This window comes from Microcebus murinus, chromosome 16, assembly GCF_040939455.1.
Source record: "Microcebus murinus isolate Inina chromosome 16, M.murinus_Inina_mat1.0, whole genome shotgun sequence".
Classification (NCBI taxonomy): domain Eukaryota; kingdom Metazoa; phylum Chordata; class Mammalia; order Primates; family Cheirogaleidae; genus Microcebus; species Microcebus murinus.
Window position 1 is genome coordinate 27,011,099 of NC_134119.1, and position 25,513 is coordinate 27,036,611.

General features: G+C 53.9%; 1 protein-coding gene across 1 annotated transcript in view; it reads right to left on the bottom strand.

The window, feature by feature from the left end:
- Window positions 1-2,625: 2,625 nt before the first annotated feature.
- Window positions 2,626-25,513, bottom strand: part of EBF4 (EBF family member 4) — a 58,859-nt gene continuing 35,971 nt past the window's right edge. Inside the window, exons 8-18 of the mRNA XM_012755110.3 lie at window positions 13,613-13,694; window positions 12,749-12,866; window positions 12,516-12,649; window positions 12,296-12,422; window positions 10,289-10,377; window positions 10,105-10,170; window positions 9,826-10,003; window positions 9,549-9,737; window positions 6,528-6,725; window positions 3,694-3,769; window positions 2,626-3,451 (exon numbers count right to left, since the gene is read on the bottom strand). Coding sequence (XP_012610564.2) covers window positions 3,699-3,769; window positions 6,528-6,725; window positions 9,549-9,737; window positions 9,826-10,003; window positions 10,105-10,170; window positions 10,289-10,377; window positions 12,296-12,422; window positions 12,516-12,649; window positions 12,749-12,866; window positions 13,613-13,694 — 1,252 coding nt within the window. The 3' untranslated portion in view covers window positions 2,626-3,451; window positions 3,694-3,698. The remainder of the gene's footprint in view (window positions 3,452-3,693; window positions 3,770-6,527; window positions 6,726-9,548; window positions 9,738-9,825; window positions 10,004-10,104; window positions 10,171-10,288; window positions 10,378-12,295; window positions 12,423-12,515; window positions 12,650-12,748; window positions 12,867-13,612; window positions 13,695-25,513) is intronic.

Consider the following 25,513-nt stretch of genomic DNA (forward strand, 5'->3'; position numbering starts at 1 on the left):
GAAATTTGGCATCTATAATTTTTTAAAATTTTTAGAAAATTAGGAATAGGGCTGGGCATGGTGGCTCATGCCTGTAATCCTAGTACTCTGGGAGGTTGAGGCGGGCGGATCACTTCAGCTCAGGAGTTGAAGACCACCAGCCTGAGCAAGAGTGAGACCCAGGCTCTACTAAAAGTAGAAAAAATTGGCCGGGCGTGGTGGCACACACTTGTAGTCCCAACTACTCAGGAGGCTGAGGCAGGAGGATCTCTTGAGTCCAGGAGTTTCAGGCTGCAGTGAGCTGTGATGAGGCCACTGCACTCTATCCAAGGTGATGGAGGGAAGTCCAAGGAGGGGTTCTATCTGTGAGGCCCAGAAATGCCCCAGTTGCTTTGTTGGAGGTGCCCCAGACACAGGCCCAGGTTCGCCGGCAGGCTGGTCTTGCACTGACCTGTGACTCATGGTCCAATTTGACTCACTCCTCTTTGATTTATTGGCTACAAAAGGGCCTGGGGTGAAATTTACCAGACTTGGCTAATAGTTTTCGTCTCAAGTGACAACTCTGATCAGTGGCTATGTTGACAATAATTCTGTGATCCTGGTGGCTCTGAAGCATAACAGAAGCTGTTGGGTGCCCTGTTCATATCACCTCGGATTTAACGTTCCAGTAATTCGCTTACAACATTCCACGACAAAAGCCTAACCGGTGGCTTTTTTGTCTCTGTGCCAGTGGGAGGGGCAGGCCAGAAGTGTCCGGGCGTTACTCTCTTGGGAGCAGCACCCAGCCAGAGACAGAAGAAGGCTGCAGGACCAATATCCCACATCCTCTGCCCCTTGGATGGGAAAACTTTGCACTGTCTCTCGGAGTTCTCCAGCAGGGAATTTGTCTCAACTTCTGCTTCTGGGGGAGCCAAAACTAAGACATGTGGGAAAGAAGTCAGTCAGCTCGGGCTACGGCAACAAAATACCACAGACTGGGTAGCCTAAATCACAGAAATTTATTTTTTCACAGTCCTGGAGGCTAGAAGCCCCAGATCAAGGTGCCAGTTGATTTGGTGCCTGGGGACACCTGTCTTCCTGGCTTGTAGGCAACTGCCTTCTTGCTGAGTCCTTACACAGTGAGGAGAGAGCCCTCGCGTCTCTTACTCTTCTTTTGAGAATTTTTTATCTATCTATCTATCTATCTATCTATTTATTTTTAGAGATGGAGTCTTGCTATGTTGCCCAGGCTGGTCTCAAACTCCTGGGCTCAAGTGATCCTACTGCCTTGGTCTCCCGAGTACCTGGGACTATAGGTGTGCACTACCATGCCCAGCTCTTACTCTTGCTATAAGGGCACCAGTTCTGTTGGATCAGCACTTCAACCTGGTGACCTCATTCAACCTTAACCACCTCTTTAAAGGCTATCTCCAATATGGTCACCTGGAAGGTTACAGGAAACACCATTCAGGCCATAGCAAACATTATGATTGATTGGCTATGTCTGCTGTAGAGGAGGGAGAGGGCAGTGTTGACTCAAACGGTGGCTTGAACAGTGTTGTGGGATCGTTGAGGACAGATACCATGTCTCCTTTACATTGACCATGGCACCTGACCCATCCTGGGAGCCAGAGTGTGACCACTGTCCAGTGACTGCCTATGTCCAGTGCAGATTAGAGCTCTGCAGGGGTCGGCCTGGCCAGTGTGGCTGCTCAGAGCCAAGCGGAGCAGGCTACAGGCAGGCAGGTGTTGGTGCTTTGTGACACAGGCTACAACAGGAACTGCATGCGGGGGGCAGGGGGGGGGACAGGTGGGCCCTGAGAGTAGGGCAGGAGGACCCCCACTGTGGGTTCCAGGGGACATGAATCCCAAGGACTGACCAAGAACACCAGAGAAAGAGGTGGAGGCCCCTGAAAGATGGCACCTTGGCAAGTGTGCTTGTCTGGATGAGGGCCTGGACACGTGGTTGGGAGTCGCAGAGTGTCCAGAGGCCAGAGCCAAGGAGCACTGCCAGGGGGAGAGAGAGGCCAGCCTGAGGCCTAGAGCTGCACACTGGGCTCACTGGATAGGGGGTCCAAAAGGGGGCTTTCAGGGTCAGACAGCCAGATCTTCATCCACAGGACATGTCTCAGGGGGACTATGGGCTTCATCCTAGAGAGGAGGGTAGATGAGTGAAGGGGCCCAGGGGTCTTGTCTCTTTATGATCCCTCCTCTCAGTCTCTGAGACAGAAGGAGGAGCCAGAAGGAGCCTGGGCCCTGGGGGGGGGATGGGTGGGGTTGGCATGAGGCTCAAACAGACAGCCCCGGAGCCACCCACCCAGAAGCCTCTGTTTTGGACTGGATCTTACTCTGAGTCTCTGCACATCTGGTGGCATCTGGTTTGCTGTGTTCTGGCTTCCAGCAATGCACTGACAATCCCCACTTTGGCCCTGACCAGATAGCTGGGGGCCCGAGTCCTCCGTGGCCTGACTGTACTCCCAGCCAAGCTCTTGGGGCCTGAGCCCATCTCCTGAGTTTTGGGGCCTGCTTGCCTGCTCCCCTCCCCATGGTACCCAGGAGTGGACGGTGGGCAGGGAGGCAGGGAACACTTGCTTAGTTGAACTGTGGGGCTGCCCAAGGTTTCGAGGGGCCCCAGGAGAGCCGCTGACCTGCTGAGAAAAGCAAACCCACAGCAAAGAAGCAGGCAAGAGGCCGGGCGGCCACCTGCATCTGGTTTATTGTTTTCTCCAAACTTAGCAGAATGTGAGGCCACTTGGGGGGCAGTTGGGCCCGTTCCACGGGGCCAGCCAGAGTTAGTGTGTGTGAGGGGTCCAGAGTCCATGAGACATCCACTGGGGAAACACCCCAAACTCAGGCGGCCTGGCGCCCCCCCTTCTGCCTCCTCCATGCCCGAAGCTCCCACAGCGTGGCATGATGCGGCAAGCGTGAGTGCTCAGCTCTCGAAGGAAGTGGGGTGGCGCGGAGCAGAGCGGCTATGGAGGCTCCATGGGAGCTGGGCGGGCCTCCCGCGACCGCCGGGCACCGCCCTTTGCGCTGGAGAGGAGGTGGGATGCGGGGCCAGCTGAGATGGGTCAGATGCACACAGGACCTTTCCAGGTCACTTCTCCCTGAGCTGTCCGCTTTCCCACAGTCCCCATCCCATGCTCTCCTCACCCGACGTCCCTGGTCTGCACAAGATCCATCTCCTTCAGAGGAACCAAGACCCAGAGAGCGAGGCCCGGCATCCCAGCACCTCCCTGGGATGCTCCCCTGCCAGGAGCATCTATCTGCACAGTGCTGGGGCCCCCCAGCGCCCCAATAGGGGGAGGTGAGAGGAGCCTGTGGGGGTGGTGGGGGAGGCTTGAGCGCGAGGACGAAGGCCTCTCCCCGGTCAGCCCGTGGGTTGAGGTGCGCTGCAACCCTGGCCTTGCATCTGTCTGTGCTGCAGTCCAGGGCGTGGGTGTGAGTCCCAGGGGGCCCCAGTCCCCGCTCTGTGTGGGCAACACCTGCAGACCTGGCGGGGAGGGACAGGGAGAGAAGATGGTCCTGGAGGAAGGCGGGCTGCAATGGGACAGGAATCCACTTTTCTCTTCCTGGTCAGCTTGGGCCACTGGGGTGGGCCGTGTGCCTCTGACAGCTGTCAGGCCCTGGACGGGGAGACCCGGGCCCCAGTTCCCCATCCCTGCTAAGGCCTTTGGGAGGGAGACAGCCCATCTCAGGGCCAGAGGAGGAGGCCAGACTCAGCCAGAGACCTACCGTCATTAGGAGTACGCCAGGCCCTGAAGCCCCCGGGCTGGAGAGTGGAACTTGTCAGAGTCCTCAAACGGCTGGTCTGCGGTGGCAGAGGAGAAGGGAGCCATAAGCTATATGCTGCCTGGGGACCTCACCTCCCTGTCCCTCTCTGGGCTGGGGACAGCAGGCAGGACATAGAGCACTTTCTGAAGGCAGACAGCCAGGCCTGGCCCTGGCCTGGGGGCAGCGCTACAGGTAAGGGGTGAGGGGCAGGTGCAGCCACAGGCCTTGCTCCCCACTTCCTCCAGGGAGAGACGGCTCTGGGCTCCCTTCCCCAGGCCTGCCTGTTGCAGAGGGCCCATCTCCGTCTCTGGGGGAGGAAGAGATGGCCATAAACCAGGATGGAGAGGGAAAGAGGCCAGCCTCCAGGGCGCTGATTTATAATGCATCTGCACCAGCCTGTCTGCCTCCCACGTCTACAAAATTCATCACCTCACCACTCCTGCCCCTGCCTGACCCCCTCCCATGGCTCCCTTTGCTGGCAGGGAAAACTGGTGGCCCCTGCCTTCCCCATCCCTCATATTCTAAGCTCCAGACACACTTAAGAAAAATTATCCAAAACTTGGAAATAAAGCAAAAAATGACTGCAAATCCTTTCAAAGTCATCCAAGAGCACTATCTAATAAGCCCACCTTAGGAGTCACCTTATTCTGGGGGGACGTGACTTTTTTTGACTCGCTCTACACTACTGGGTAGGGTCCAGGCTTTGTTAAGTTGGATGTTAATTTGGAGAACATTCATAAAATGACAGTTTCTAGTTGGCAAAAAAGATAGTCCCCAAAGGAAGGCTGCGGGTTTATTGCTTTATTGCTTCTGTAGAAGCAGTTTACATTGAGCAATATTATTCCTGCCTTCTTTATTTCGCTAGCTTCAGTCTCTCCCATTCTCCTTTAAGCTGCCCTGTCCTCCTGTATTTAACCCTCATTAACGGGTTAAATACGTCTTTGACATGCATTGGTATGAGCTATCCTTTGAACATTTGAATGTGGGCTCCAACATCTCTGCCTTCCCCACCCACACACCTTCAATCCAAGGTCTCCTCTGTCCAGCACATCCCTCCCCGACTAGAAAGCTCTACTTATTCTTCAAACCCTGCTTGGGCAAGGTCTTCTCTGAGAATGGCCCACTCTCTGGATGTTTTGCCCACCAGCCCCCTTGCCTGCCTTCCCTCCTGGCATGAAAGTTCATTATGACTTGAATCAGCAACACGGGCCTGCCAGTGCTGCCCAGAGCAGCAGCTCCTGGTGGGAAGGGGCCCCGATCTACCCTCCGAGCAGGGCATGAGCACAGCGCTAAGAAGTCTTTGGACTGTGCTGGAATTGCTCTGTGTACCCTGGGCACGGCCAATTCTCCCAGGCTCCCTGGCTGCTGTGTGTATGTGTCGTCCTCAGTTGTTCTCCAAGGTCCTGTGCTTCCCCACTCTCCCTCCAGTGTCCAGGGACTCTCCCCGGAGCAGAGACCCTACAGGGCACCGTCCACGGCCCCTCCCTGCCTCAGAGTGGAGGCCACCCCACCTGCCCAGCCTTGGATCTAGAGATGACTCTGGGGCCAAGCCACTGGCCTTGCTCTTGTGACAGGCATCCCAGCCTGACCGGCCCCCACAGCAGGCTGAGGACACCATACAAATGTCTCTTCCTCTACCTCGAGGCCATTCCCTGGGAACTAATCTCAAGATGCTCTTTGAAAAATACGTTTTGTGCTCAAATAAGTTTGCATTTTCTGTTCCTTGGAGGAGCCATAATGCACTCTAGCACATTAAAGGCTCTGATATATTCTTCAAAGCACTTACCTAATTTGAACACTGATTCTTTTCCAATGGCCCATTACTGTCCTGGGCAATGCCCCATAGGACATGCTCTAACCCGAGAGCACCTCTCGGCTCAGTGCCCAGCAAGCCTTCTGCCACTGAGTTTGAAGGGTGCCCTTCTGACCCGTTTGTTCACATAACAATTCTATTTATTAAGGACCCACTATGTGCCAGACACACAGCTAGGTGCTAAACTCTGTATTGAGTCCCAGGGGATCCTGTGGAGACACCCCCTTAGACAGGCACGGAAACACCAGTAAGCCTCTTGGGGAAGACACCCTCTTCCAGCCCTGCCCCTACTACCCTTGTCAGCTGGGCCCTGCCCCGCCCACATCCTGTGGTCCCCCCTTCCCCAAAGCCAGGGCTCCGTCTATCTGCTAGTGAGTTTCCAATGAGCGCTGGCATGCACAAAGTTCTGCTGGCTAAAAGGTTCTGCCACATGTGTGTAAAAGGAGAGAACCACCATTCAATTAATGGGATGTGGGAGGGGTGACTTGGTCTCAATTCTGAATCTGTAAAATGGGAAGGGGAAGCCAGGCTAACCTTCATCTAAGATCAGTCCCCTTCCATCCAGCCAGTGATAGTCTCTCACAGCGGTGTGTGCTACCCTCTGGTGGACACTGGGAGGCACAGGGCACTCGCATGCAGCCCACTTGGCTTCCTCTAGCTACGAGGGTTGGGTCTTTGCTCTGGGCTCAACTGGATGGCATTGGGGTCTTGGGATGGTTTCCAGACCTTCCACACTGTGATTTGAGTCCCTTCCTCTTGGCCAAGTGGTCAACTGAGAGTACCCGGAGTGGTGACCACCCCAAGCTGTGAGGCCCAGGGAGTGGGGTGCAGATGGACATCCCTGGACTGCTGCAGGGCTTCCTGCTCTGCACCCCCAGGAAGAGCTGGTCACAGGTGAGACATGGACGGAGTGGGGCCACTGTAGCCAGCTGCTCCGTCAGGGCCCTTCCCGGGCCACAGCGAGGCAGGGTGGATCGCTCACCTGGAAGCCCCTCTCCGTGGGCTCTGGGGCAGGCCTGGGGTGGGGAGCTGGGTGGGCGCAGCACGGGGGCGAAGGCGCTCCTCTGTTTGACGGCAGAGATCATGTTGACAGGCGAGAAGGAGAAGACGCTGGTGGTGGGGGCCGTGGCCGGAAGGGACATGGAGGAGGCAGCCGCCAGCGGGGGGCTAGAGGGCATGACTCCGGGGCGGGGCAGGGAGGGGCAGGGGCAGCAGGGAAGGCAGTGGGAGACACAACAGGGAGACAGCACCAGAGTGAGCAGCTTGGCTGGGGCCACGGCGTGGGCAGTGGGCCCCATGTGGGCTACTGCCCCTGGCCCCAGGCTCAGATCTCACTGGGAGCTGTGAGAGTCCTGGGCTTGCTGCCCTGGCTTTATGGAGACCCCTTCATATGGCTGGAGATGACAGGGCCACACTAGGTGAAAACACAAGCAAAACCAGAACATCCAACAAAACCAGACAGTGGAGGTGCCCCAAAGATGAGATGAGCAAGAGTTGCAATAGGTTAGGATTCCTGCTGAAAACTCCTGGGATTCTGAGATGCTAAGAAGTGTTTAGGGGCCCTGGGGCAAGTAGTCACGGATGAATTTTGGGGCCACAAACAGGCTCCTGTTACAAGGCCTCTCTGTCCAGGACCATAGCTCATGCAAGCACCCTAACTTCCGGCACAGGTGTGCTCTCCTCACCAACATCCCCAGTGTTCTGCCTGCCCCCTCCCACCCCCCACCTTCACCCCAGGACACTTTGTTTCCTTCCAGCTTAATGCAGGTCCTTGTCATCTCCAGCCTGGGCCCTGGAGGCCTCCTGTATCTCCCTCTTCCAGCTGATCAATTTTAAAGAAATGTACAGGGATCTATACCCTCAAATCTTCCTGTTCTCCAACTCCCCAGCCATCCAGGGCTGTGCTTGCTCTCCTGGGAATAGCAAGGGAGTCTCCTGCACACAGGTTGTGCCTGCCCCTTCTTCCTGAAGCCTCCTCTCCTGCCCAGGGCAGGAGATGCCACCTTTCCTCATCCTCATCTGAACCCAGTTCCGTGCCTCTCTCTTGTAAAGCCCAGTAGGGCTGTGATGTGAGTGTTGTCCAAGCAGCATGCAATGGGGTTGGGCTGGGGCTTCCTGGAAGAAAGTGACAGCCTGAGAAGGCTGTCTTTGCCATATGGGCACTTCCCCCTACTTTGATACGATGATGCCTCCAATAGCTGCCCCTCTTCCAAATGTCCTTAGCCCCATCTCCTTTAAGACAATGCTCACTGCTAGCTGGGGAGCCCCATGGAAGGCTTAAGATCACTACCCAGAAGACGTACTATATCTCTCAAGACCCAGGGTTCATAGCCACATTAGATAGGACTGACCCTTGGGCAAGTCCAGGGTGTCCACAGCTAATGCTGGAAGCAGGATATAAGTGAGTGGCTCTAGAATTCTTGATCTTCTTGCTGAAAAGGGAGACCCCAGGGGGGGCTGGCTCCTGCACAATGGGGCAGTGTGTTTCCCTACTGTTGATTGCACTGTGTGTGTGTGGGGGGAGGGGAGCTGATGTTCCTGTCCCCACTAGCGTTGGCCCAAGGGAAAGCCTCAAATGCAAGTGGCACCCAGAGAGAGGCTGTGAGGGTGCTGTCTCAGAACTGAAGGGGAGAGGAGCAGGTGAGAGTGGCCTGAGCAAAGGGCCGGAGAGTCAGAGGTACCAGAGGGCCATGATCTATGTGGACTCCAGCTTATGGGGCCTTGGGTCCCAGAATTTGAGCCCAGGCCAAGAGGAGAGTACTAGGCTGAAGCAGCCACAAAGAGCAGTGTCCAGGGCACAGGTCCCTGGCAAGGAAAGCTAGGCAGGTGGCCAGCTAGTGCAGTGCTTAGCAATGGCCAACATAGGGCAGTGGGGAGGTGTGAGAACTGCAGGCAAAGCACTGCCAGATCCTTCTTGGGCAGCCCTCACCATTTCTCCAGCTCAGTACAGTCTCCCAGGACAGGAGGGACAACCTCTCTTATGACTGATAGGGAGGCTGCTTGCAGGTGAGCAGGGGTGGAGTTATCTCCCAAGCCTGGTGCTTTGCACACAGTAGGCACTTCTGCTGTAGGAATGTCTGCTGAATAGCTAAGTCAAAAAGAGCCATAAACATGCTGATCTGGAGCTTGGTGTTGGAAGAGACTTGAGGGCAGTGTAAAGTGGTCAGGCATAAAGCAACTGTGGATGTCACTCACCCGTGACACCCAGGCATTGCCCATCCACCCAGCCCTGAGCTGCTCCACTCCAAGAAGCTAGAGGAAGGGTTTAGAGCCCACAGTCCGGGCTGGGACTGCGAAATCACACACTCTTTCCTAATTCTGCCTGGCCCTTTATGCATAGTGGTACGTTCAGATCTAGAATAACCTTAGGCGAGGAGATGGAATTGATCCTATTCTACTGAGAGGAAACTGAAGTTCAAAGAAGTAAATTGCTGAATGCCAGACAGCTCCTGATCTGGACACTCAGACTCTGAATCCGGCTCTGTCTGACCACTCGGAATTCACTGGCTGTGCCGGACGACGTCGCAGGGAGGAGCCACATCCTCCCACCGCCCACCCGGCCTCTCCTCCAGCGGGCTGGGGCGGGCTGGAAGCCGCTTCTCCCGAGCCCTGAGTTTCCCTAGGCTTCCGGCAGGGGGCGCCAGCGTCCTCCCGAAGTCGCGGCGTGAGTCGGCGAGGTGGAGGTCCACCCGGGTTCCGCCGGACGTCCCCCGGCCCACCCCATCAGAGCCGACTTCGGGAGAACTGCACAGCGAGAAGCAATGTGTGCAATGGGGGTCAGCAAGGAGAGCTAAAGGAGCAAGAAGTGCTCCGGCCGCAGGACCCCAGGACGTGCCGCCGGGGGCGGGGTCGAGGTCGAAGGGCAGGAAGAGGTCACCCGCGGGGAGGCCGGGCTTGCTCCCGAGGGCTAAGCCGCTGTCGACCCTCTCGGGGGGCGCCCACCCCCCGCGATGGGCCAGCTGGGCAGGGCCCGGCCGCTGTCCTCGCGGGCGGGGACACTCACTGGCGAAGGGCGAGGTGGCCGTGGAGCCATTGAGGAAGCTGGGGGACCCAGGCACGCCGAGGCCGGCCACTCCTGGCGCTCCGTAGCCGCCGAGGCCGGCTCCGAGGCCGCTGCCGTAGCTGCTCTGCTGCGAGCCCGGGCTGGGCGCGAACCCGCGGGGGGACGCGCTGCCGCAGCTGCGCGCGTAGCCTGCGGGAGAGCGGCGGTCAGGGGCAGCGCGGGCGGGGCAGGAGCGGGCGGGGCGCCCCGGGGCTGCGGCGAGGCGCGGCGGACGCACCCGGCTCGGGTCCCGGCGTGGCGTCGCCGACGGCGATGGCCAGCGGGCTGCTGAAGGCGTTGATGCCCACGACGGCGGGGTGCGGGTGGCTCGGGGCCAGGGGTCCGAGCGGCGCGGGCGCCCGCGGGGCGCTGTACAGAGCCTCGGCCACGTCCGCCGCGCGCTTCAGGAGGAGCTCCTGCGAAGACAAGAGCGGGGCACGGCCGGGGCAGCCGCAGGCGCCGGGCGGGGGACAGCCCCGGGCCCGGCGGCCCCCGGAGGCGGGCGGAGGCGCCATACCTGGTTACTGCTGGGCACTCCGTACAGCGCCTCCGCCAGGTCGGCCGCCCGCTTCAGCAGCACTTCCTGCGGGCAGGGGAGGAGACAGCGGACGGAGGGGCAGCCCCTGGGGGCGGCGGAGGGGCCCTCGGGAGCCCCTCTCGCCCACAGGACCCCGTTGTCCCCGCCACACCCCTCTGGGTACCTTGGGCAGCCTCTCGGGGTCTCCGGGGTGTCTGGGAATGACTTTCTGTAGCCTCTGGAATCCGTAGTCAATGGTCGGCTCGTTCAGGGCTGGGGAGAGGGGCAGCGTTTGGAAGACGTCCCCTCCCAGAGAGGGACACAGGGCGCAAAAAGCAGGCAAGCGACAAGTCCAGGAGTCTCGCTGCAGACCCCCTCCACCAAGCCCAGCCCCAGTCCCCCGGAAAACTCTGGGCACACCGGTCAGCGAGGTTCAGGGAAGTTTCCTCAGTTCCTCAGTTTGTTCATTCATTCAACAAACACTGAGGCTGGCTCTGTGGCAGGCGCTTGGCATTAACACACATGCACTGTACGATCTTATTTGTGATTAGAAAAAAGGGAAATAGTACACACATTCTAGCTTCTATACTCCCAGGCACCAAAGCAAGGGAGAGACAGGGACCAAAGCAAGGGAGAGGTTTTTGTTTTGTTTTGTTTTTCTGAGACAGAGTTTCACTCTGTTGAGCCGGCTAGTATCAGCCCAGCGCACAGCAACCTCAAACTCCTGGGCTCAAACCATCTTCCTGCCTCAGCCTCCAGAGTAGCTGGGACTACAGGCATGCACCACCATGCCTGGCTAATTTTTTCCAATTTTTTTTTTTTTTTAAGTAGAGACTGGGTCTAACTTTTACTCAGGCTGTCCTGGAACTCCTGAGCTCAAGTGACTGTCCTGCTTCTGCCTCCCAGGGTGCTAGGATCACAGGCGTGAGCCACTGGCCTGGCCAAGTTTTCTGTTTGCATTGGTCACATCATGAGTATATGTATTACAAAAAAGAAAAACCCCAACAATCTCTGTTTATCTCAGCCCAGGTGGACTCAGAAGCATCGGAGGGTTAAAGGTTTGCATGCGCTGCAGGGAAGGGACTGGCCCTTGCCCAGGGCTCTCCAGAGAGTGCAGGAGGCTTCCCATGCAGCTCCCCACTCTCTCCCCTCCTCTCCCTACCACCCGCCTCCTCCTCCTTCCCCTCTTCCTGCCCCGTTCTTCTTTGGGTAGCCTGGCCCAGGCCTCAGCCACTCATCTCAAAGGTCCTACCTTCTCCACCTCTAACTCTGGATTTAGTGAATTTCCTTTGGTTAGCGCCCCCACCCCTCACGCAGAAAGCACTTACTTCTGGGTCTTTGCACTTGCCCTTCCTTCTCCCGCGACTGCCCTTCCTTCTCCATGTCTACCTCCCTAGTCATCCCTCCCGTTTCAGTTTAGCCCAGTTCAGCCGACACTCCCTGCCCGAGGTTTTGGTTGACTGTCAACCTCTCCACCGTGCAACTCCACCACCCTACACGGTGTTCTCCACTCGGCCTTCCCCCGTTAGACTGCAGCTCCCTGAGGGTAAGTAGGGTCATTACCGAGTGTCTCGACTAGATTGTTGGGGGCTGGGTAGGCGGGGTGGGGGTGGGGGTGGGGGGTGTCAGAGAAGCGAATGGCTTGGGCTGGGGTGGGAGGATGGAAGTGGAGAAGATCCGCCACTGCAATGGGATGGGGGATTCTATGCTGCATCTCCACGTGTGCGGTGTTAACTGCTCGCCCTGGCGGCGTGCAAGGGGTGTGTGTGGGCGAGTGCACGTGAGTGTGCATGCAGAGTGAAGCCGGGGGTGGTCGGGGGGAATCCAGAGACCCAGGCAAGATTTGGGGAGCAGCAAGCCCCTTTGGGGGCATCTTTGAAATAAACATCTCCTTGGAGAGGTTCTAGACCAGGAGGAGGGAGACACTTTGGTCAGAAAGCCCCAGGCAGAGGGAATGTTCCGCAGGGTGGGGACTGCGTGCCTAGGAAGGGACTGAGCCAGAGGCCACGGAGGGAAGCACAGAAGGCCAGGAAAAGAAGGTCTGGCGTGCAGAGGGGTCGCCGAGTGTAAGTGGGAATAGGTGGGGAGCTGCCACTCCGCAGACGCTGCTAACTCGGAGAACCAACCGAGATTGCTGCGCTGGGTGGGGCTTCCCGAGGACCTTCCCCCCCTCCCCCGCCTGACTCCTTACCTGTGTAGACAAAGCGGCCAGGGGCTCCTTTGCAAAACTGCTTGGACTTGTAGGAGAGGGTCACTTCCACCACCCCGGGGATGTGCCGCGGGGGCGTCTGCACCCGGATGGCGTGGGGCGTGATTAGCTGCGAGGGGAGAGGGGAGGCCTGCAGGTCCCGTCTGGGCGAGGGGAGGGCCCAGCCCGGAGGCCCGGAGGGAGACTGGCGGGGGTGGCCCACCTCGCTCCACACGAGCACGTTTCCAAACACGACCTGCAACCCGTCGAAGAAGTTGTCGCCGATGACAATGACGGTGGCGCCGCCCGTGGTCCAGCCCTCCCCGGGGCTGATGGCCTTGATGCAGGGGGTAGCAGCTGGGAGGCAGGAGAGGACCCAGGTCAGGGGACCACGCCAAGGTGGGGGCTGGGGGCTGGCTGGGCCCGCGGCGGCCAGGCTAGGCCGGGGGTCCTGACCTTCGGAGGGGTCCAGGCGGCGCGCCCTGCGGCCATGCTTGGAGTTGTTGTGCACAAACATGTTGTCGGACACGGCCAGCACGTGTCCGTCCACGCTCACCGTCGTGGACACCACCACCTGCGGGGAGAGCCGAGGCCAGCCTGGCTGGGGCCCTCGGGGGCTTCCCGGGAGGGGAATGTGTGGGGAAGCAGCAACTTGAGACCTGTGGCTGGATGCTGGAATTTAGGGTCACTGATGGGCTCAACCCCAGGGGCTCAGCTGGAGGAATAGGGCCAGCTGGATCACGTGACACCCCCCCCCCCCAGGAACTGACCCTCGCAAATGCCCGAAAAATCAAGAGCCCTGAAAGAACTCTGTCTTCTAGGGCGAAGAATGGCTACTGGTTTTGCAGACACTGGAACTCTAGGCTGGATGCACAGGGATCCTAGGGAGGAACGGGGGCTTGGGCAAGTGAGCACAGGGGGAACCAGGGGCAGGAGCCCCTGCCCTCTTCCAGGAGGAAACCGGAGCTGCCTTCTCCCCCCACCCGCTGCACTGAGAGGGCTGCACAGGTTGGGGATGTGCTAAGGGCAGCTGCTCTCTGCTTCACGCTATGCAAATTGCCTGGGTCGTTAATCATGTAAAAATGTCACAATTAGCATCTTCTTAAGTGGGACTCTAATGAAGCCTCCCTTGGCAGCCAGCATAAGTTGAGATGGAGCTGCCCCACCCCCAGCGGGCACCAGGCCCGAAGGCACAGGGCTGGGCAGAGATCTGCCCTGGGGGCCTTTCCCAGGGTGGCAGGGTCACAACCTTCCTGCCTCCTCCCTCCCCCCACACTATCAGAATAGGGTGGCTTTGCAGGGAGGACCCTCCACACCCACCTGGAAGCGCCTCATGTCACGGGGATTCCCAGCATTCTTCAGGCAGTTCTGGTTGCATTTCAGGAAGAACTTGAGGAAGAATCTGAAACAGTGTGGTCAGTGGGCTCAAGGGTCTGGGGTTTCTGGGAACAGATGAAGGAACATCCAACTGCTCCCGGCCACGCCCCTTCCCAGTAGGGTGACTCCCTCCGCCTGCTCACATACAGGCACACACCCACGTGCCCATCACGAGCTGCACATACACAGGGTGCCTGATACACACCAAACAGACCCATCACATGACTACTTCACTACGCAGAACCGGCCCGTACATACAGTGTGCGGATCATACACACAGTGCTTATTTATCCTGCACAAGGTATATTCATCACAAAGAGTGTGTCCATCATATATACTACATATATCTATGACTCACAAATTATACCCAACATACCATATGCCCAACACATATACAGTGCATACTCCATACGTAGCATGTACTCACACTTACCTCATGTAAACTTATCATACACTATATGTATATGTATGCATTATACACTATATGCGTATAATGGATACGCATAAACAGCGTATCCATTATAGACACTGTATATGCCTTAGATACTATTACTCATGAAATACAGTCATCACACACACTCGGGATATAACCTTCACATAAGGTACTCCACATACAGCCTATACACATCACACACATATGGTATACAGTGTATGCCCATCCAACATGGTATATGTGCAGAAACGATATGGAACACAGAGTATATACATTATTATACCATTTTATCTTCTATATGATTACCCAAAATATAGTCATTGCAAATGCTGTATGGCCATCCCATATAGCAGATTGCCCCCTGCCCCAGAAATCCTCCCAGCAAATCCCTTTCTTACCCATTCTATATCCATTATAATTTATACAGCAAAAACCTAATCACACAGAGCAGATACAGGGTGTATCTGTAAGACATGCAGTACAGATACATAGGGAATATCTTCTTTTTCACACAGTAATTGGGAAAAGGTGCAGTGTATGCATTCATGAAGCTGCTTTCTGTACAAACACATGAGCACTTGGTCCTCCACTCCTTCCAGGCAGTCGGCTGGGAGGATGGGGCCTTGGTCCCACCCCTGCCAGTACGGTAACCATGGACAATATCTGAGCTGTTGTACTCTTAGTAAACTCAGAATACTACCGATATCTGCCTTGGCCCCTATAGGACTCTGTGAGCATCCGGGGAGATGCTCTTTACAAACTGTAGAGTGCAGGGCCGAAGTCTGCCGTGGGTCCTGACATGTGGCACAGCCTCCTGTATGGGCTCCTCCTGTCAGCTTCCTCATTTTACCTCCACCCCTTCGGAAGGGACTTGGACTATACTATATACTAAAGTAAGGGTCCAAAACCGGGGAGGGGGGGTTAACTACTATATAGTCACTTATGTACTATTTATATACCCAAATTTGAACATCCATTTAATTCACCGGAGTTGCCTCCAAAGTCTGCGAACATGAAATTCACATACAGAGAGATTTGTTACAAGCCCTGAAAATCTAGTACCCAAAAAGGAGGTCTCCAAGTGCTGGGAGGAGTGGGCACCAGCCCTGGAATAGAGGTGTCCCAAGGGGGCAGCTCCTCATTGGGAGCTAGTGGCAGTCACTTTCCTGGAGATACACCTCCTCAGGGCCCTGTTTCTGTCCACGCTGCTGACCCCTCTGCACCTGTCACACTCCCCCACATAATGGGCACTCCCTTTGTTTTCCTTTCCACAGAGACATTACGTCAGTGCACATGTCCATCAGTGCACCACCCACAGTGGGCACCATCCAGGAAATACTTTCACATAGTGTAGACCTGTACGTAGATACCTCGTGGGATCCCCAACAGTGCACACCCACAGTGTAGACACTCCATTCACCCCTAGGGGATACCCTGCAGTGCAGACGGCTTATATAGTCACCAAAGTGTAGACACCATATATACCCCTATGGCCACCCCAAGGTGCAGACACCTCCAATGCTCCCAAATAGTATACCTGAACAGTGTAGACACTCCATTTATCTCACTTTATATACTATAGTAATCACTGCTTACACCTCTTATGACACTCCACGGTTTAAACACCTCTACACCCACAGCAGTCACCTGATACATGTCCCACGTTCATATGTGACATGGAGTATAGACTCCCTGATCATACCCACAGTGCAAACCAGTTCATTTAAATTTAGTACTCATGTGCTCAGTCCTTTCCCATGTGCTAGAAGGAGGGAAAAACACCAGGATGGGACATAGTCCCTGTCCTGAAGGGGATGAGTGCTAACCTTGGGGTATCTCTGACGATGCAACAAGCATGACAGTGCCCCCCAAACGATGACACACACTTCCCGTACATTCACACACGTGCCTGCTGCATCCAACCTGACTCCCAAACCTACAGAATCAAGAGGAAGGGTCCCTGAGATGGGGCCGAGCTGTGACCTAGGCTAGGTAAATCCTTCCTTATCTGTGAACGAGAGAGCAGCAATCAATGGCTGCAGAGGTGCCTGCCAGTCCTGCCTCTGGGAATCCTTTACTGCCCATGCCCAAGGATGCTGTTTCCCTATGGGGTCCTGGTCCCTCATTGGCCCTTCCTCAAGCCCTTGCTCAGCAGGTCTCCCCACACTGTCCCTTTCCAGTACAGGCCCACTTGTCCTTGGGGTCCATACCAATTCTCATGCCCTGTCTGGCTACCCTCTTCTGGCCACTCTAGGCTTCAAGGACCATCTGTTGTTCCTGAGAGCCCTGGGGCCCTGCCAGCACCCCCATCTATTCGGGCCTGCCCCAGGGCAAGTAAGACACAGCCAGCACAAGGCCTGGGCCTGCCATGGGGCCCCGAGGGTCAGTCCCCTTTCCCCATCCCACAAAGCCAGCACACAGCCAGTGCCATCAGGGGTTCTGCTGAAACCTCACCCACTTCCAGCTGGTAGTCCATGAGGCTGTAGTCCCCCAGTCTGAGGCCGCGCCAGTGCAAACACCCTCTAGGGAGACTGGCACTGCCAGCCTGAGGAGTGTGAACAAAATGATCCACAACTTGGAAATAAGCAGACCATTGGGAGTCCTTTCCAAACCATGCTGGAGTGGTGGTTTTCAAAGTATGGCGCCCATACCAGCAGCAGTAGCACCTGGGTACTTGCTAGAAATGCAAAATCTCCCCCACCTCAGACCTGATGAATCAGAAACTCTTGGGGTGGGGTCCAGACATCCATGTGTTCATAAGCCCTGCAGGTGACTCTGATGCACCCTAAAATTGGAGACCCACTGCTCTACAGCTGTCCCATCCAGTTATGGTAGCCACTAGCTCTGCATGGCATTGAACCCTTGAAGCATGGCTAATCCGAATTTGAGATGTCCTCTAAGTGTAAAACACACATCAGATTTCAAAGACTTAGTTAGAAAAAAGAATATAAAAGAATTCATTGGTAATCTTTTTTTTTTTTTTTTTTTTTTTGAGACAGAATCTCGCTTTTGTTGCCCAGGCTAGAGTGAGTGCCGTGGCGTCAGCCTAGCTCACAGCAACCTCAAACTCCTGGGCTCAATCAATCCTCCTGCCTCAGCCTCCTGAGTAGCTGGGACTACAGGCACGCGCCACCATGCCCGGCTAATTTTATATATATATATTAGTTGGCCAATTAATTTCTTTCTATTTTTATAGTAGAGACAGGGTCTCGCTCAGGCTGGTTTTGAACTCCTAACCTTGAGCAATCCGCCTGCCTCGGCCTCCCAGAGTGCTAGGATTACAAGCGTGAGCCACCACGCCCGGCCTATTGGTAATCTTTTATATTGATTGTATGTTGAAACGACAATGTTTTAGATATATTGGGTTATATAAAATATGTTATCAAAATTAATTTTACCAGTTTCTTGTTTTTAAAAATGTGGCTGTTAGAAAATTTAACATTATGTATATGGCTTGCATTATATTTATATTAGACAAGTCTGCTCTAAAGTATTCTGTTAATGAAGCCACCTAAGAGTCATCTGACTCCCTAAGGGAGAGTAACTTTGACTCATATTTACTATTGATTGGAGCACAGACTGTAAAGTTAGGTGCTAATTTGCAGAAAACTGATAAGATGCAAATGATACTTGTCAGAAGAAGTAAATAATCTCTATCTGTTCAGTAGAGAAATTCCCCTTAAAGGTTACAATTTTATTGTCCTGTGGGCATTAATTAGCTTTGTATTTAACTTGGCAATCTTATTCCAGTATTCTTCACGTAGGCCCCTGCTGCTCCCTCTCCCCACTCCACATACGCATATCAGTCAGTTTCTCTTAGTCTTCTTTGACCAGCTTTGTCATCCCACTGGTTCCCTCCCCTCATCAGTAAGTTACAAAAAATGTTGGCTGGGCGAGTGGTGGCTCATGTCTATATTCCTAGCACTTTGGGAGGCTGAGGTGGGAGGAATGGCTTGAGGTCAGGAGTTCTAGACCACTTTGAACAAGAGCGAGACCCTGTCTCTACAAAAAATACAGGAATTATCTGGGCATGGTGGCACACACCTGTAGTCCCAGCTACTCGGGAGGCTGAGGCAGGAGGATTGCTTGAGCCCAGGAGTTTGAGGTTACAGTGAGCTATGATGATGCCATGGCACTCTAGCTGGGGCAATAGAGTGAGACTCTGTCTCAAAAAGAAAAGAAAAGAAAAGAAAAGAAAGAAAAGAAAAGAAAAGAAAAAAGGAAGGAAGGAAGGAAGGAAGGAAGGAAGGAAGGAAGGAAGGAAGGCAGGCAAGCAAGAAAGAAAACTTTGACATATGCTCAATAACAATTTGTATGAGAATCACACTTTTGACATTTTGAAGATTGTGCTTTGGCAAAGGTGACTGGCCCCCAGAGGCTCCTGCCCTCCAAGGCTCTGCCTGGAGTTGGAGGACTTCTGCTGGGGTCCAGGAGGGCCAGGAGTAGTGCCCCAGTCCTCTCCCCTGTCCCTAGAGTGCCTGCCTCCCCCCCTCCTCAGGGTAGGCTCAGGGTCCCCTGGTCCTGTCCTTCCCCACCAGGGCGAACTGAGGATAGCTCAGGAGACTTCTCCCTAGACTGACACCCATGGGGTGACACTTTATTCCACCTGAGCAGTTGCAAAGGATGCGAATGGAGTTGGGGAAGAAGAAAGAAGGGTAGCAGTTCCTCCAAGCCATGTCTGTGCAGAGGCCCAATGTGGGCGTGCGGGCTGGGGGAGAGTCAGGGGACCCTCTGGGCAGGGGAGCTGGAGGGACACAAATACACCTGTAGACAAGGAAACTGAGGGACTGTGCTCTTTGAAAGAAGAAATCCTGGAGAGGGTCGGAGTAAGCGAGGAGAAGGTTCTGGGCCTGGGACACCCTGCGGGCACCTGAGGCAGGAAGGGATGTGTGCTTTGTTGAGGGGATGTGAAGCACGCCCATCTCCAAAGCCTGGATGAGCCCGGGCTGTGCCCTGAGCAGCCCTCCTCACCCCTGGCCCTAGGGGGCTGGGGGGGGCGTCTAGGGAAGCCCCTTTTTCCTGACTGGGCTGAGCCTCAGGTCGGGGAACAAGGCCAAGGGTGACCCAAGGACCCCCATGGAGAGTGAGCACTGTAGGACCAATGCTCCACTGGTGGCCACAAGGCTCTCTGGGGGCGCGGCCTCCTCACCTAGACCCCACAGAAAGGGTTGTAGGGGAAAGGGCAAGTCCCAGGAGCTGCCGTCACTGGAAGAAAATGCCATAAATGCAACACGAGTTACAAAGAAAATGTATCAGGCCAGTAACTAAGCAAAAAGCTAAAAAGTGAACCCAATCTAATCTATCAAGCACTTAGCAAGTGTCTGGAACTCTACCAAGTTCCTTACTTGACATCATCTTGTTTAATACTCTCAACACTCTGGCGTGGGATAGGTCTGTAATCATCCCCATTTTACAGATGGGAAAACCAAGGTTAAGCAAGAATAAGCTACAAAGTCATGGTAATGCCAAAGTTAGGATATGAACTTGGGTCTTTATGAACCACTGATGCTGACAAGAGTCGCGGAAAAGTCCCTCTAGGTGGGACTCTTGCAGGCCAGCCTGGGCTGGTGCTGCAAGCCTATGCAGCAAGTCCTCCTTTAAAAGCAGTTCTGAGAGACCGCTGTGCAGGGACCAGCATAGTTATTTTATGGGCATTTCCTCAAGGTTGCAAATTCAATGTGATTGCAAAGGAGAAATCAGGTCCCCTTGCTCCCAATTTTGGGCCTTTGGCTCTGTTGTGACTGCTGCTCTCGGTCTGAGATTTCCAGGATTAAAGAACAGCTGAACAACAGGGTATAAGTGGTTCGTTATTCTATTCTGCCTATATTCAACATTCTCTATGATGAAAAGTTTAATACAAGACCAGATGAAGAGCTGTGAACAGTGGTCATCCACCTACGAAAGCACTGAAAGGGTGGCTGTCACACATCATGACTCTGATGCCTATGATTTAAATGAAAGCTAAGAGTAGTTCACCTACACGCCTACCTTTCTACATCCTGAACTTAATCCAGCCCTCCTAATTTTTCTATAAATGCTTTTTATTCTTCCCTGTAAAAGCAGCTCAAGATGAAATGTAAATGAACCTTTCCTGTCAATGGAGTATTTCCTACCAAAGAAGGAAATGTTGGGTTGAGTATGGTTCAAGCGCAAACATTTGACTTACACACAACTTCACAGGGGTGACACCATTGCATAAGGAAAGCTCGCCTAGCATGGTGCTTTTCTCAAAGGGACACTCCACAAATAAAGTGTAGAGGCGATTGATGTGAGTCCACTATTGATCTCTGGGTTCTCAAAGGTTGGGATGGAGCTCTTTGGAAAGCAATGTTCAGATATTGTACAGTGGGTTGACATCTGCCCATTCCCCCACCCCCAGCTGCTGTGCTGGCTGTTAAATGGCTCGCAGCTGCCCCCACTACCTGAGAATTATCTGCAGCCAGGAGGAGCACACACTCTGCACTGGCAGCCCCCAGCCAATGACAGATTGATGTCACCAGGAGGACCAACTCTTAGGGCCATTCACACTCCAGCCCTCCCCACGGGATCAGGCTGACACGAGACCCCAGCTGAGGCCACCTCCTTGACAAGCTTCCTCTAAGCCCTACCTGCTTCCAATAAACCACGTTCACAGGAACCCCCGTCTCAGGCTTTGCTTCCAGGGATCCCATCCTGAGAAACCTCAGGTCACAGAGCTGTTTTTCATGGGCTTTTTTCTCCCTGCATCTCTGTGGGACACTTAGTTAGGGCTGAAATTACGCTCCCACTTCCCAAGAGAAAGCTGTTAGCAACTCAAAGGGCTGGAGGAAGAGCCCAGGTGTGTTTTCAACTACAGGACGGTCAAGGGCAAGGAAGCCCAATAGAACCTTTTCCAGAACCATATGCACTAGCCACGCATGGCTACTGAGCACTTGAAACCTGGCTAGAGTGACTGAGAAACTCGATTTTAAATTTTAATTAATTTAAATTTTAAATAGTCACATGCGGCTCGTGACTATCATACTGGACAGTGCAGTGAATGGATACACAAGTGGGGGCAGGGTGTTCAAAACAGAGTGTCCTGTGAAGGTCTTGGGAAAGAAAGCAGATTGAGAGCAAAGGGTAGGACGCAACTGGATGTGTTTCCAAGCCCCAAATTGGCAAATAGGGAAATGGGGGAGGCGGACCCTCTGCTAGTTATTATCCTAAAGGATTTGCCTTCAAGCTCATGAGCCTCAGAAGAAACAGAACATCTTCTGGGCAGAGTGGCTCTCCAGGGTCTCACTGTCTGCCGCTCTCTACGCCCAGCTCAGGGACAGAGGAGGGTACAGATGGCTGGACCATTCATTCCCTCATTCATTCTGTACACCCACTTAAAAAGAGGATTAAATACCTTCTCTGTGTCAGGCACTGGGGATGTAGAAGTGAACAAGATCTTAAGAAAATTACACTCCAACAGGAAAGAGAAACTCAGTAAAACAGAGTGGTGGGTGGGCAGGGCAGGAGGATCTGCCAAGTGGAATCTGCAGCAGCCACTCATTTCACCTGGGGGAGGGGGAAGGGCTCCTAGAGCGCACATTTGATCTTGGGCATTGGGTCTTGGAGGACCTCACAGAGACCTCGCAGGTACTTAGCTGGCAAGGGCACTCCATGCAAAGGGACTAACAGCTCAGGCCGCAGGGCAGGTGGCATGGATGGCCCCTTGCCCAGGGGTGCCAGACAAGACTGAGGAGGGCAGTGTGGGCCAGCACCTGGGGGTTGGCACCAAATCATGCAGGATGTAGACCCTGTGGGTGATGGGGAGGCAGTAGGGGGTGCCGTATTTACTGTGTCATTTGGAAGAGTCATTTTGCCTCCAGGGAGAAGCAGGCACCACAGGGCCTAGGCTAGAGAAGGGAAGGAGAATAGGAAGTTGCTGTGACAGTTCAGGCCCATGTGGCCTGTGGTAGCAGCCAAGACAGAGTGTCCCCAGGGCCATTGCCACCTGCCAGGCCTGGACCTGGCCTCCCCACCGAGATCCCCACTGGGTGGGTAGAGGTGGCTGCAGTGCAGATGGGCCGGGGGACTATAAATAGCCAGGGCGCATACATTAGCATGCCAATGCTCCCGCGCCCCATCCTCTATGCTAATGGCCCACCATGCGCCTGAACACCTTCTGTTCCCCTGCATGCATTTGCATGCACAATTAGCATAATCTTGTATAATTAATGAACAGCGTCAATTTTAGCTCCTAAGTAATTTGATTAACATGTTGATAGGGCACTTACTAGGCTCTCCAAACCTCAGAGCTGGGCATGGGGCCTGAGGAGAAGGGGAGGGGGCTGAGAGATTGCTAAGGGGCCCCCAGCTGCCCAGAAGAGTGGAGGTGACTCCACTTCCCCCAAACTGGGCCGGAGGGGAGGGGAAGAGGGTTGAGAGGAGGGGAAGAGGGGTGAGAGGAGGGGAAGAGGGGTGGAGAGGCTGCTGACAGTGGTCTCTGGGCACTCCATGCGGACTGGCAGGGACAGGCTGGAGAGTGGTCGCTATGGTTTGTGCCCACATGTACACACACGTCCCCTGCAGTCCCCTCAGCTGTGGAGTCTCCTGCGAATGCAAGATATTGGACTCCACAGGAAGAATGGGAAAGAAGGAACGATAGAGGAAAAGTAGGAGGGGTGGGGGCTGGGGCCTGGACAGGCAGTTGGAAGCCGCAGAGTTGGAAGGGGGCTTGTGAGTGATAGATATGGGGGTACAAAGTGAAGGGGCGAGTCCCAAGATGGAAGGAAAGAAGGTGCGTGTTCCTAGGGCCCCTGGAGGCCAGGGACCTCAGCACCTCCTATTTATGAATCATGTGAGAGGTGTGTAGGGGGTGTTGGCAGGGCCTGGCATCTTCTACAGCGCACCAGGCAACCGGGGCACAGAGAACAGACAGAAGGCTGAGGGTGGCCCCTTCCTATTCAGAGAAAGACCCTTTCCCAAACCCAGACATCCCAGGTCCCCGGCAGAGACTCACACGCCTGCTCATCTCTGACTCTGGCCAGAGTCAGGAAGTCCTTCCTTGGTGCTCCCTGAACGTCCCAGCTGCTGTCTACTCAGCTGCACTCACCCACTAAGGTGATCCATAGGGTTGGGGTGGCAGGGGCATAAGAAATGACACTGTGGCAGTCACTGCACTGGGCGCTGCGTGAATACACCTAACTGTGCAGCATCCTTCCCTTCCCAGCATCCTTACCAGATGGGCTTATTGGTCAGCCCCATCTTACAAATTAGGAAACTGAGGCTGAGAGAGGTCAGACCTTGCTCCCAGTTACACAGACAGACATCCCAGGCTGGCTTGAGCCCATAGCCTTGAATAACCCTTCAATTTATCTGGAGAACCTATCATTCAAATTGCAGACAGCTCATTCACTAGCCACCCCCAACCCACCTATTATGGCTGCCTCATGACTGTACCCCCTCTCTTCCTCCAATTTCCCATGGGAGCATTGCCCAAAGCTCTACTCCTGCCTCAGCGTGGTGGCTCCAAGCTTGGCTTCAGCTGCTCAGAGATCTTCTCATGAGTCCTTGCTCTGAATTAGGGGTTCCTTGGAGGGGGGACCACTGGCCTTATAACTAGCATCTCAGCTTATATGACTCCCAGGGCACATGAGGGAATCTCTCTTGAACCCCCTCTAGTTCTCCCTCCCTCAAATGCTCCAAGCTCCAAAAGCCTGGGGTGGGGGAAGTGCATTGCTTTCAGGTGGTAAGAGGGAAAATCTAGTCCCATCTCTGCACTGACCCAGCAGGGAGGTTCTGGGACCTTCAGAGGAATTGCCAGAATGTGTCTGGACAGGAGCCTGTGCTTGTAGCATGAGTGTGAGAGCAAAGAGATCTTGCCCTGCTGGAAAGGGTGGAACGAGACAGACGCTACTATGGGCTTGTTTTGTAACTTTGGAGGAAAACAAGGAATGTTGCATTGACCACTGGATTAGGAAGGGGGGGCTGATTCTTTTGCACCTCCCACGACAACTTCTCATCAAATTGCATTTGTCAGGTTGTGCCTGATCTAGGGACTGGAGTCTAGTCTAGGTTTGCCCCTAACAGGAAAGATTAGAGTTTATCTGCACTGGGTGGCTCAGACCTGACATGTTCCAACAGTGTCACCGAACAACAGCCACTGTGCAGCAGGCACCGCTACATGCCAGGGAGTATCCATAGCCCACAGCTCCTGTCTACTCCTGGGAGCCAGAGGAGGACTATGGGCCTCCCATGAGAGAGAACCTTCCAACCCCACCCCCATCCCAGGGTCATCTGGCCAATTAAGCAAATGTTTAAAGTCTTAGAGCTGTAATATCCAACAAGTAGCCAGATGTGGTTATTTAAGGTTGACTTAATTAAAATTAAGTACAATTAAAAAGTCAGTTCCTCTGTCATAGTAGCTATGTTTCAAATGCCCAATAGCTATATGTGGCTACTATACTGGTCAATATGGAACATTCCCATCCCAGAAAGTTCTGTTGGATAGTGTTGTCTTAAAGCCTTGCATTGGTCTGTTTCCTCGTATCATTATGTAGTTATGGTTAGTCTCAACTGGCCTCTCTTCAAGTTCACTGATTTTTTTTTTCATAATTATAAAATGTTGTTTACATAATTAGGTTTTATCTGCTCACTTGCTCTGTAAGCTCTCAGAGGGCAGGAATCACTGTTTAAGCCCCTCTCTTTTATCATAGGGCCTGCCCCACAGAAGGTGCTAATTCATTCACGATGGAACTCCAGAGTCAAAAATTACTGTGACATGATGAATGCCAGACCAAAGCACTCAAATCGCTTTCAACAGGGAACAATGTAAAATCCTGTACTCAGGTTAAAAATATCAATTGCAGGGGCTGGGCTTGGTGGCTCACATCTGTAATCCCAGCACTTTGGGAGGCCAAAGTGGGAGGATCACTTGAGGCCAGGAGTTCAAGGCACCTTGGGCAACATAGTGAGACTCTGTCTCTATTAAAAAAAAGAAAAAAAGGAAAAAAAGGAATAGGTCTACCAGTTATTAAAACATGTTTTAAATATTCAAAAATTAAGACAGCATCATATTGTCATATGAATAAACCAATGGAATAATAATATTGAATAGAAAATCCAGAAATACACACAATTACATTTAGGAATTTAGAATATGGCATGGATGATATTTGCAATTGGCAGAAGAAAGATGGATTTTCAGTAAATGTTATTGGTACAACTGGTAGCCACAAGAAAAAAAAATATAGGTGAATCCATATTTTCTGCCTTTCACCATGATAAATTCTGAATGGATGATTTCTTCTTCCAGGATTACGGCAGACTGCATACCCTGAGGTGCTCTCCTAATACCACTAGATCCTGAGCTTTTATCAAAAAGGTAAGGGAAATCTACAAGAATATTAAAAAACAAAAATAACTGAGCTGAAATCTGATTGGGAGCCATGAGCTATGAG